The sequence below is a fragment of the Chinchilla lanigera genome, unplaced genomic scaffold (assembly GCF_000276665.1).
Source record: "Chinchilla lanigera isolate Chin_1 unplaced genomic scaffold, ChiLan1.0 scaffold00005, whole genome shotgun sequence".
NCBI classification, from domain to species: Eukaryota; Metazoa; Chordata; class Mammalia; order Rodentia; family Chinchillidae; genus Chinchilla; species Chinchilla lanigera.
In genome coordinates, this window is record NW_004955406.1 from 2,293,915 (window position 1) to 2,306,886 (window position 12,972).

The 12,972-nt window shown below is 40.6% G+C and overlaps 1 protein-coding gene across 2 annotated transcripts in view; it reads left to right on the forward strand.

Annotated features, from left to right (window-relative positions):
- Ush2a (Usher syndrome 2A (autosomal recessive, mild)) overlaps positions 1 to 12,972 on the forward strand; it is a gene marked incomplete in the record, with an annotated part of 661,834 nt that overhangs the window by 456,084 nt on the left and 192,778 nt on the right. For both annotated transcript variants that reach the window (XM_013519932.1, XM_013519934.1), the window contains 2 exon segments: positions 167 to 330; positions 11,715 to 11,924. In XM_013519932.1, coding sequence (XP_013375386.1) covers positions 167 to 330; positions 11,715 to 11,924 — 374 coding nt within the window.

Consider the following 12,972-nt stretch of genomic DNA (forward strand, 5'->3'; position numbering starts at 1 on the left):
CATATTAACTTTACAAAATATTGGACATTTTCACACATGCATATAAGACATTGGTCATATCCATTCCCTTCCTTTATTTGGTGAGGAAAAAGGAAACTATGTGTTTTGCTTTCTGTACAACAAAAATTTAAATGTTTTTTTTTTTCTTAAATCAAACAACCTTTAGGTTTACAACCTACAAGTATAAGCTCTTTGTACACAACAGTGTGGGTTTCGCGCCAAGCCAAGAAGCAACAGTGACGACATTAGCTGGTTTTCCAGAGAGAGGTGCCAACATCACTGCAACTGTCCTCAGCCACACAGCCATCGACGTGAGATGGGCTAAGCCAAGTAAGAAAGCTTCTCCTGTGTTACGGTTTAGCTCAAGAATGACTTCGCCAGGGTCTCATATGCTGAGTCAGGGCTCCTTGCGAATGAATGGATCACAGGCTCATAGCTGAATGTGCTGCTAGGAGGTAGGGCTGGTTGGAAGGCGGTTACTGCAGTCATGGCCTGGAAGCGGGTAGAGTGTCTCCTTCCCTAACTCCTCCCTTCTCTCTCCGCTTCCTGGTCACCATGAGGTGAGCAGCTTTCCTCCGCCAGACCCTTCTGCCATGTCCTTTCTGCCTTGGAGCCAGTGGACCATGGACCGAACTGTGAACCTAAAGAAAACTCTCCTCATTTAAGTCCTGAGTGTCAGATATCACGTGCCAGCAGTGGAAAAGTGATTAAGAAATCAAACATCTAGTTTCCCTTCTTGTCTTAAACCAAAAAAAATTAAAAATGGAACATTAAAAACTAAAAAAAGGCCAGGTCGCTTTGCTCATCTTTTCAAAAGCAAAATCTCTCCTTCTTCACACTTTTTGATCAGCTCACCCTTCTCCTATTCCCTTCAGAATATGGAATGTGGTTTGTGTGACTACAGAGACTTGATAGATGGTGATCGCTGTGGCAGAACTGACCACACAATAATTTGATACTAAGCAGTGTTGTGCACCTTTGTACATGAAGCTGAGCTACAGCTTGTAAGCTACAGTTCACTGGCCAGAGCCACCTACTAAGATTTCGGTAAGGTGACAGGATCATCCTCAGTGCTGGTTGTGGACAGGATTCCAGCCAATATAGAATGAAACCTGAACATCCTCCCTGGATTCACTGCAGTTCAGCTAGGTCTGATCTTGGCTTTGACTAGAACACTTCTTTACAATTGTTTAGAAGTACTCACAAGTTGGCCTAAGCTGTTCTTGCAGCCTGGAAACCACGACCACTGAAATTTCATAGCTTGTACACCAATGGGTTAGCATTTAATATCTGATTTGTTATTTTTTTCTTGGTGAATCATTATGACAATCAGTAAAAAATAAATAAACTCTGGATCTACCCTGGAAATATGATTATAATCATTCTTATACTTAAAACTTGAGACCTGGAAGTAGTTGAATCAAAATGAATTGCCAAATATTGAGAACTATCTGACTGGTGAAGGCATAATTAAAGTATTTCAGGTTATGAAAGAAAAGTCAACTGTCTGGAGAATTCATCTGCTATTGTATAAAAATCGGTAAAGTTTCCACTGGTTGGGCAACAACAACCATGTCATTTTGAGGCACCTTTGAGTTGTGTTATAGCCTAAAAGACAAATGCTTCTCTTAGGACACCTGAGTCTGCTTCAAATGTTATTGTTATGTCATATCAATTATGACTTAAAACGAATACTTGGTGTCATCAGTTGTAAATTTAAACCAGTAAGTGTGTTAGTCAGATTTCTGTCACTGCAATAACAGACTTGAGATGAATCAACTTACAAGGAGGGTTTTCCCCCTCATAGTTTCAGTCCATGGTCAGTTGGTTCTGCTGCTTTGGGGCTGCAGTAAAGGAGAAATGTCATGGTGGGGACATAGGGCAGTGGAAACTGTTCACCTCCCCCAGCCAGAAGGTAAGGAAAGATGGGAAAGAGCCTGGGCCCCCACATCTCCTTCACGGCACAGAACCAAGGGCCTAATGTCCTCCCACAAAGCCCTGTGTCCTGAAGGATCCACAACCTCCCATTGGTGCCACAGGCCAGGGATGAAACCCTTAGCACGGGCATCTTGGGAGATCCAAGCTACAGCAATTTTGGTAATACTGACCCTGTTGCTGCCAGAGAATACATTTTCACAAAAAACTAAGTCTAGGGTTTTTATAAAGATGGAGTTTCTAATGATCTGTGGCACCTGTATGGGGATCCCTTAAACTACTTTATTGAAAGAACATAAATTAATTGATCACAAAGCTAGGTCTTCACATAGGGATGTATTTTAGCTCTATCTGGTGGATTTTTCACTCATCTCTCTCTTTCTCTCTAATCTAACTCACCAACAGGCTCATTTTAAAAGCCTGGTCACATAGGTAGCCTCAGCCCCCTCATCTGACATTTGAATGCTTCTGTGAAGATCCGGCTGCTGAATTCTCACCAATATAGGTCCTTTACATTATAATTGCATGCCTGAAATAAGCATGCTTATAAAAACTGACAAAGCTAATGGATCTGAAGCAGCTCGCTGAAGTTTCATTACCTTAGTAATCTGAACCTCTGACCTTCGGGATGTAGGTAATGCAATCCGCTGTTATTTCCATTCCTACCTTAGAAATTTTTCAAATAACTATTTGTGAGCACAAAGGTTAACTCTCCAAAGAGGGTCAGCTATGCAAAAGCTGTTGTATTATCTTTTCCTTCCTTTGTGCAAGCTGCTGTCTTAAGTAAATTAACCAGTCACTCCTCAACAGAAGGGCCCCCTAGGTTCCTCAACTTCAATTTTAAATTGTTTTCTTGATTGGTACAAAAATGTCACAGAGCCTACTACACAGAACCGCACAAAACTATAGTCTGAATATACCTGTAGTTGAGATCATCTGAATAAATTTATAAATGTTGACTTATAATTGCTTTTCAAAAAATCATAAAATACATGTTTAAAAATGTACTCTCTCTTCACTACACACCTCCACATTACATTTTGAGGTAATCAAAAACTACAATGGAAATTGAAATTATTTTTGTTACTTATTACTGTAAAAGCCACACTGGCAACAACAAAAGGATGAGTGTCTTTGAAGCAAGAAGATATTTTGAAGGGGATTAATGAGAATGTATCTTTTCCTGTAATAAAACTTTAATTTTCACATTGATTGATCACTTGTCATTTTGATTGCAAAATATTTCTGGTGCATTTTTACCAATCACGGGTTGACAAGGATGAATTATTAAAATTTTAGAAGGGCTACTTTTCAAAGTCAGCACCCAATAGGTGATGTTATGTAACTGCGTTTCTTCAAGAAAAATTTGGCAGGGAGCAGATATTACAACTAAGCAACACATGGGCCATGTTTTCTTCCTTCATTCTCTCTCTGAGTTTTGCCTACAGCATTTGAGAAAATAGTATTTTCTCACTACTTCATGGTCAGAAGAATCACATAAATTGGACACTTTGGGGATTCACCTGAAAATCAAATGATTAAGTGAAATTATGGCCACATTGGTGAAAGGACAATAGCAGCTGGCAGTGAGTAGCAGCTGCCCCTCAGGCTGGCTGTGGCTTCGCCACTTCCCCCACACCCATCGCTCTGGTCCCCAGAGAGATATCAGGTTTTCTTCCTGCTTTGTAGAACAGAACAGACTGTTTCTTCCTAAATAGAATATACTTCATATACATTGTGAAAATCACAGAATTGTAGGAAGAGACACAAAAACACCTCCCCTTAGATTGTTTATTCAATCTTAAGGCTCAGGCATCAAATCTTCCAGGACTTTGTATGCATTTAGCTATGATGTGATTGGCATTTAATCAAGAAAGATCCATGGAGATCCTCCCATTCTGACTGCTCACTCTAAAACAAAGGCCAGTAGCAAAAGGCCCCTGGAAGTGAGCATGAGGGTAAGTATGATGTTGGGATGTAGAGTCTGGTCTATGGAGGTCACTGGGGGCATGGCCTGGAAGGGTCCATTTCCCTCCTCCTCCCTTGATCTCTGTGCTTCTCATCACCATGCCATGGACCGTTTTTCCTCTGCTATGTCCCTCTGCCCTGCTGCCCTGCCTTGGAGCCAGCTAAGAGTATGGACTGAAACCTCTACAAACTGTGAGCCAAATAAACCTTCCCTCCTTAGGGTAGTAAAGTGTCTGGTGTTGTGTCTCAGTGATGAGAAACTAAGACATCTCCTAATCAGACATCTTATTTTCGACAATTATAAGCCCAAACTAAGGCACCACCAGATTTTATAACAGGAAACATTTCTGACTTGGTCTAAGTGTCTCTTGTTCCTGCAACAGTACATGCGAATTCAAAATTTTGCCTCTTCTGGGAAGCACCCAGCACTGTAGGCTCACCTTATTTCTCTGCTTCTTTGTGTCATTGTTTATCAAAGTACATGGACTGCATTTCCCTTCCAGTGACCTGCTGTAACCTGTCTTTGTGTCTGTGTCCTCTATTGATATGGTCCTCTGACAGTCATCGGTTATCATCTAATGACCCAACCAAGGCTGTTTCCTCAGTGCCATGAGGTGTGTGTGTATGTATGTGTGAACCAGCATGGTGAATGATTCCTGGCTGACTGAAAGACTTCCACCAAGGACCATAGCTCTTCTTTCTCACCAACTACTACTTTTCCTCATCCTTTAAATAAAAAATGTTCTTAATGTTCTTTCTGTATATTCTTTTCATACTCCAGTGCACATGCTGTGGATGCCATCTAGTCTCACAGTTGCAAATTTTTTTAACTAAATACTGACTGAAAGGCCATGTGAAGAAAGAACTTGAAAAGCAGGCTCTGAGGTCAGGGAGACTGAGATTGAAATTCCAGACCCAATCTTTTCTAGTGCTGTAACCTAAACAAGTCAGTTCAACTCACTGTCAGCCTCCTGATCTGAAATATGGGACTAATAATAATTGCCCTAAAATGTTGTAGTCAGGATTAAGTGAAATAGTATGTGCTTAGCACTGGATAATCATTTAGTATTTGTGGAAGGCATTTGGCTGTCTCTGAGATGTGCAAGGTGCATTCCTTGTCATTTTACAAAAGATAAAACATGTTGGGAAGCCATGCCTAATAAAATTCTCAGACAGAATTCTCCAAGGCATTCAGATAACAGAATTTCTACAGTGGAGATATATATATATAATTAACTTTATAATCACTTAACTAAGCAGCACAACTGAGCAAATCCAGTTGCCATGGTGGAAAGTACTAGCCAGTGTGGTGTCCATCTTTCCCCTTTCTTTCCATGGGGGTCTTGTTCCCTAATCTAGCAGCTACATGTAACAGCCTCCCTAGCAATTAGTCATGGCCATGTGAACTTCCAATAGAGGGTGTTTGCACAAAAGGGACATGAAGGGAAGTGTGTACCTTTCCAGGTCACGGTGTACAACACTGAGCATGCTCCCCCTCTTTTCCCTCACCTCCCCTTCTGTTGACTGGAATGTGGATGTGGCCATGTTCTTAGTTTCCACTACACTGGCCTGGCCAACACCCTAGGGGATCCAAAGCCACAGCTGAGCTAGAACCTGCATTCTCAAGTGACCACACGGGCCCAATGGGTCTCACTGCCACTGAGTCTACAATGTGAGATACACGTGGATGTTGGTTTCAGTTAAGTCATTGTACTTTGGGAATTTTCAGTTACAGCAGCTTTGCTAACTCACACAATCCCGATTTACCCATTTCAATTCACTTAAGGAGCAAAAATGTGTGATCCTGCTTTTATAGCCACTATAGAATGATGAGTAATTAACACATTTAATACACTACCTCCTTTAAATACAGTTTTCTCTGGGAGGACACTGGCAGGAAGGAAAACACAAGGGGGCCCAAGGTAGCTGGGAGTTTCCAGAGAGAAGTTACTTGTTACCAACTGATGCACAAACTGGACAGAAGACAGGAGGTGTCCTGTTGGGACAACTAGGGCGGCTGACTTGGGTTGCTGCTGGAGAGCAAAGTCTTCCAGCTTCTCTATAGGAGCAGGTTGCCCTCAGGCAGAGTAAAGTGCTTTCTCTAGAAACGGTTCTGGTTATTAGCTCAAATTTTCTGAGAATGACTGAGTTGATGGCACATATCTATGCACAATAGCATGTGGGAAATTGGAATTTAATTTGGCAAATCTCCGAGCAAGAGCAACACATTCTATCATGAAATGTGCTTAATAGGGACCCTCTAGGTTTTCACATTTGAGCACAATTACCTTGCAATGAGCCTGTTAATGAGAGATGACTGAAGAATTCAGTCTTGATGAATAAATTAGAAAATCTATTGAATGGAATGGTTTCCTATAATTGATCCAGATCAGGACAAGAGACTCTTTTGTAAAGAACCAGATAGTAAATACTCAGCTGGTGCAGTCCGTACAGGTCCTGTCAAAACTACTCAGTCTTGCCACTGTAGTAAGTGCAGAGTGGCAGGTAATCATTAAGCAAGCAGGACTGTTCCAGCTCTACTCTGTTAGGGACACTGAAGTTTGATTTTCATACAATTTTCACATGTCACAAAATATAGGTTTATTTGATTTTGCCCCCCACAACCACTTAAGAATGAAAAGTATACCTAGCCCACAGGTTGTATAGAGACATTTGATGGCCACATTTGTCCTGTAAGTGAGACCTGGCTCATAAAAGCTCCCTCCACACATGAGAAGAGGGTAGATGAGAGCTCAGCAGGATGGTGGGCCCAGATGCTACAGTTGGAGTCATACCTGCTCAGGTAAAGTTATGTGGTCCACAAAGCATGGTCTACATATTTATATAACAAATAAATGTTTTCCAATATACATATGTTTAAAATAATCCACAAGAAACCCTACCTTGTACTTCTAACACAAGCTCATATCCATGCCTCAATTTCCCATTACATAACTCTAACTTAGATACTCAGCTACCTTTAGTGTTCACCAACTTGCCACAACCATTTCAAACTCAAGAAATCACAAGTGAGGCTTGGTAACCTTTGTCCTCAAACTCCGCCCTTGTTTTCTATCTTATTTTATAAGATTCACCCAGAAAGTCAAACCAAAAACTTGAGAGGTCCCTGTTGCTCTTCTATGTCTTTTTCTAAGATCTACTTGGTCATTTAAAGAGCTGCAGTCCTTCCACCTTGTGGGTCCACGATACCGTAGGGCTTTGAGGCTCTCACCTAGATGGGAAAAATAGAGGCATTGGAGATGGCCAGTTGGTTCTTACTATCACAGTCCAAAACAGGATAAAGTCAGGACTCTTGGTTACAGCAGTTCAGCTAACTAATGCAGCCACTGTTTGCCCAGGTCACTGGTCACAAGATCCCAACCAGCTCCAAGGGGCTTGGAAAACTTAGTCATAGTCTATCTGAAAGAAAGGAAAAACATTTATATTGACAGGTTGTAAGAATATGTGCCAGAACTTTTAGATTCTGCAATGTGTTTCAAAATTTAAATGCTATTTATACTAATGATTAGTGACATTTCCCAAATTTTTCATGTCATTCTGTTTTTATGTATAATAAAGAATTCAGTCTACTACTACCTTCCTTTATCTTCTCACCTGCCATCTTTGTGTTTGGTTTGTAAATTATTGCTTGTAGTTATATAATTTTTTTTCACACTGTTTTTCTCAAAATGCCTCAATATTTAACATTAGTTCCTAAACTTTTCCAATCTTTTTTTTTCTTTGTCTTTTTGAGACAGGATCTTGCTAAGCAGTTCAGGCTGGTCTTGAGCTCATTTTGCAGCCCAGGCTGGTCTCGAACTCACAACTGTCCTCCTACCTCAGCCTCCCAAATGCTGGGATTACAGGTATATGCCACCACAATGGCTAACTTTTCCAGTCTTAAGTTCTGGATTTTGTTTTATTTTTCTGTTGTCTAAAGAATATTATTGTCTAGTTTTATTATGACAGTTAAAAAACGAATTATATATTCTCACAGTTTTTGCCTATATAAGGAAGTACTTTGTCATCTTTGTGCATTCTCTGCATCTAAATATGTGCCAGAAAAACTTTGTGTTTTTTTGCAAGTAATAATCTAGATGTGCATGATCTTGAATATAAATATTTTCTCTCAAAGCTTCTTAAAATTGTTCTGTTGCCCCCATTTGATATTTCATACAAGAAGTCTGAAGCTTGTCTGATTTTTTTCTCCTTCGCAGACAAACTTTAATTTTTAGTTTACCTTTAAAATGTTACAGAATTCCATATGTCTATGTTTGTATGTATTGTCATTTTTTTGGGACAAACTCATGGTACTCAACTCAACTTACAAGTATAGGCGAGGTTTAATAGGATATATTTTACCCACTATCATTTATTACATTTATTTTTATGTTTTCTGTCTTCACTATTTATAATTTTTACTTTTGATTTGTTGTTCCTTTCAATGTAGATTTTATGTTGCTTTTTTTTTTTTTTTTGAGTGTTGAGGATTGAACTTGAGCTGCTACCAAAATCCCTCCCTTTCTTCCTTTCTTTCCCTCCTTACCTCCTTCCTTCCCTTCCTCCCTCTCTCCCTCTCTCCTCTTTTCTTTTTTTCTTTCTTTCTTTCTTTCTTTCTTTCTTTCTTTCTTTCTTTCTTTCTTTCTTTCTTTCTTTCTTTCAACATGTTCTCACTAAGTTGGTAAGTTTCCCAGGCTAGGCTGGAGCTTGCAATCCTCCTGCCTCAACCTTCCAGACTTTTGGAATTACAGGTATGCAGCAGCATGCCCAGTTGCTTTCCTTTCTTATTTAAGGTACATTCCTTCCCATCCCCATACCTGTCTTCATGTCTCCATTTGTATCCTAGAGACTGCTGTTTCATAAATATATTGTTTTTATTATTTTTGAGGAACACCATGTTAATGGGTTATAAAATCCTTATTCTCTTCTCATAGAAAGACAGGCATACAGGAAAATAACCTCTGCTCTTGAAGGGTCACAGCAGTGTTCCCCCTGTCTTTTGCAATGAAGCGGCCATGTGGTGCATTGTCTTCTTCAGAGGAGAACTACATTCAGGCCCAGTTTTTCTCAATAGAGAGGGAAGGTAAAGTCCACCTCATCATCCTAGCTGTGGCTGTTGTAATAGCCTTCCTCACTCAGAGGTACATTCAAGGTCAGCAGTCTATAGTGTTGTGCCAGTCTGTGGAACTACAGGTGCTTCTTTGGTTCCTTAGGTAGCCCACTGGCTAGGAGGAGCCACTGAGGCTCCAAGGCCCTAGGTGAGCAAAGCAAAAGTAAACCTCTTGTCCGGCCAGCTCCAGAACTCCTTGGGGGATGATAAGAAATCCGAAGAAGGCCTTGTTTCTGCCATTTTCCTGTGTGTTGGACTGTGAGCTATAGCAGCTGCATGAATGAAGAGAACCGTGTCTTAGCCACTTTCCTTGTTGCTGAGACGAAATACCCAACACCCCGAACTTACAGGAGGAGAGGGTTGTTTTGGCTCACAGTTTGTAGAGGTTTCGTCCATAGCCAGCTGGCTGCAAGGCAGGATAGCATGGCACAGGGCTGGGTGCAGCAGAAGCAGAGGGAGAAGCGAGGAGGAAGGGAGACAGATAAACCTTCCAGGCCAGGCCAGGCCAGCGGCCTGCCTCTTCCAGTAGGCCCCTCTCCTAACAGCAAACCAGGTCCAAACACCCATCACCCAGTCACCTGCCAAGCATCTGTCTGGGTTTGCATGAGGCCGTAGGGGGACGTCTACATTTAAACCATAACAAGCACTGAAGCACATGTTGGCAAGAGGCAGGACAGGCAGAAATCCGGCACCTGTTGTGCTGAGCTGTTGCCTGTTTCCATTCCCAAGAGCCCCCAGAGTACGCGGAAAGCTGTCAGCAGTGGAGCTGAACCACCGTCCCTTCCCATCCTCTTTGGGACAATAGGGTCTGTTCTGTTTCCGAGGGCTGACATATGGTACGTGGCTAAGATGGGCATGTAATGGGATCTCATCCAGACATTGATGTATGATCTAAGCACATCTTGAACCTGTGGTGCCAGTCTCAATAGACTGAATGTTCTCTACCTAAGTATAGTAATTAGAACCTGGTACAAGAAATATCAGGCAGATTTCATAATCCAAGTAAAATCCATTTATATTTGCCAATAATTTTAAAGCCCTTTATTAATATTATATCTTAAGGGTTTGGCTTCCTAATCTTCTCACTTAGGCTAAAATATAACATACACTTCAAATCTAGTATATGTTCCATTAAGCCACACCAGCAACAAACTTGTGAGTAATAATACTGTCAGCCTGGAAAAAAATACTTCTTAATGAAAGAAATGAACTTTTGCACTCCTAACACAAGTGGCTTTGCTCTACTTGACTGATACCAGTGTGTACGAAAATGCTAAAGTTTATGAATAGGCATTTCTGCCAATGAATAATAATGACCTCATTATCAAACATGTTTACATTTCATGGCATCAGAGAAAAGAAACATTCCAGTCCCCAGCATTTTCCAAATTAATTGCTCAGAGTCTCCTGATATAAACTCTGCTAACTACCCCAGCTCACCACACTTTTTAAAATATTGCTAAAGTGAAAGCAGTAGGGTGCTTAGGAAAAATAAAAATGAAAATCAAAAACACCATTCCTTTTTATGCAAGACTCACAAGATATTAATGACAAAGTGTTCTTAAAGAAAAAATACACATCATGCTCAAAGCTGTGTTACTTTCCATGCCGTAGACTGGGATCTCACATAACTGAGAAGTCATACTTCAGTAGTCATAAGGAGAAAAGCCACCTTTTCCTCCAAATTCTTAGAGTAAGACCCTGTGCCGGGCTTGATGCATAAGTGGATGTGCAATTTCAAGAGGTGCTTAAGTCAGCATTCCACTCATCACCCTAACATGGACCAAGGCCATCGTTCCTGTTAAAGGCCTAAAAAGTAATACTGATGCAAGTAGAAGAGCATACTGCTTCCTACCCAAGAAAACATGACTATTCTTATGCCCTCTTTTAAAAGACTCATTGGATGCAGACAGCAAGAAGCAGATTTCAGGGCAAGAAACGGAGAAATTGGGTGGAAAAAGAGAAAAAAATATTAGACTGGTTTTTGAAAGGACAAGATGGAAAAAGTGATGAGTTATATCTGTGAGATAGGGAGTGGTTGATTTGGGCATCTTTTAAAAGCTCATTCACATCCTAGGAACACACAGAACTAGGTGAAAAGGGGGAGGGGAAAATTGATTACAGATTCCAATTTTCTACTGGATTCTACTGCGGTAGGAATTCAGGAAAGCAGGCCACAGACCCCTGCTACATCGGTGGCGTGCAAAGAAGGATTCCAGGTAAGCATCCTTCCAGGTACCCTTTCACAGCTTTTGTTAGCAGTTTAAAAACGCCTTTGGGATCTATGTCAAAAAAAGTCTTCCTTGGTGTTAGCATAGATTCCCCCGTGGGATTATATGATAGAGGAACAGAAGCAATTCCATATATTAGATATTTTTATTTTATGTAGTTTCCCTTCATAATAATTATAACCAAGTTTTGAGCAGTAAGTAGCATAATTAAAGTATTTAAAAGAAATTTAAGAGTTTATATTCTATGTACAACACTATGTAATTATGGGATAAGGAAAATAATAAAATTTGTGTAAAACTCTAACACGGCTAGTACCACCACAAAGAACTTTCTAAACCTTTATACAGGAAAGTTTCCATAAGTCTTCTTTTCCCTCCTTCAAGAACTAGCCAGGGATAGAGTTTATTATCTTTCCCCTAAGACTCTTCTAGATTAGCTGTTTACATTCTTCTGCACTTACTGTTAACAGCTTTTCAAGACCTGCAGGGAGATGTTGAATATTACACACTTTTTTGGAGTTCTGCTACCTCAAACGAATCTCTGAGAATCCTCCCAGGTGTAAACTCTTACATCATCGGCCACTTGAATCCAAACACAGAGTACTGGATTTTTATCTCTGTCTTCAATGGAGTCCACAGTATCAACAGCACGGTCTTGCGAGCAACCACTTGGGATGGGGGTAAGTCCAGGCTGGAGGCATACCCGGTTTTGGAGATGTGAATCAAATTGATTGATTCTGGCTAGGCTTGATACCAGTCACCCCTCCATTATAAAATTTCCCAGTGTCAAAAGGAAGGGAGTCGGGGCTCAAATGCTTAAGTGCTTGCTGTCAGCGAGTGGCAGATCAATACTCTGTCTCATTGAAACGGCAGCACAAGGGCCTAATGACAGGACAGGAGCCCAGTTTGCTCCTGTTCTTTCCAGGATGGGCTTATTTGGAGCTGAGTGCACATCAGTAAGAGGTGACACTTAGAAACACTTTTTTTAAAAGATTTGTTCTCAGAAGCATGTGCTCTTCAGAACAACAGCCAAACAGGGAGGGCCCTACACGAGTCACCAAGAATGGTAGGTGGATGTGCAGCCTCCAAGAAAAATTGCCTGTGACTTATTTCTAAGCCAGTTAGCAAGGGAGAGTAAGGAAGGGAAGGAACCTGCGAATCTGAAATGTATTTGGAATGGTCCTTCTAATCTTTTTGGCTTTATAAAGTCTCATTATAAACATTATAATATCATTACCTCCCAAGCAAGTGTTCCAGGTCATTAGCAGAGCTCTTTAAGCATGGAACCCATTTCCCTCTCTGATGCCAAAGGTCAGTACCTTTTGTTTATAAAATAGGATGAATCACAAGGACAATTTTTCAACTAGTTAAGATGGGTTCTTACGATAAAAATAGGTCTTTGCATAGTTATTTCTGACATGCTTGAATAATTGTGCAATTTAACGCTAAGCAAGATTTTTTTCTAATGTTAGATTTCATCATTACCAATGGTAATCAACATTCAAAATCATTTACATAATGACAATATTGCATTATTGCTTCATATTGCTTGAGTTACAAGCTAGTAACATCAAATGATTTTTCACATTCCACCAGCCTCAGTGAATCTGAGTTCTATTTTTTGCTTCAGAAGCAAATTTCCTTTTCTCCTTCCCTACCCCTCTCACCCCACCCCCCACCTAGGAGGTATGGAATGAAGGGATGTTAAAAAAGACAAATAATAGATAT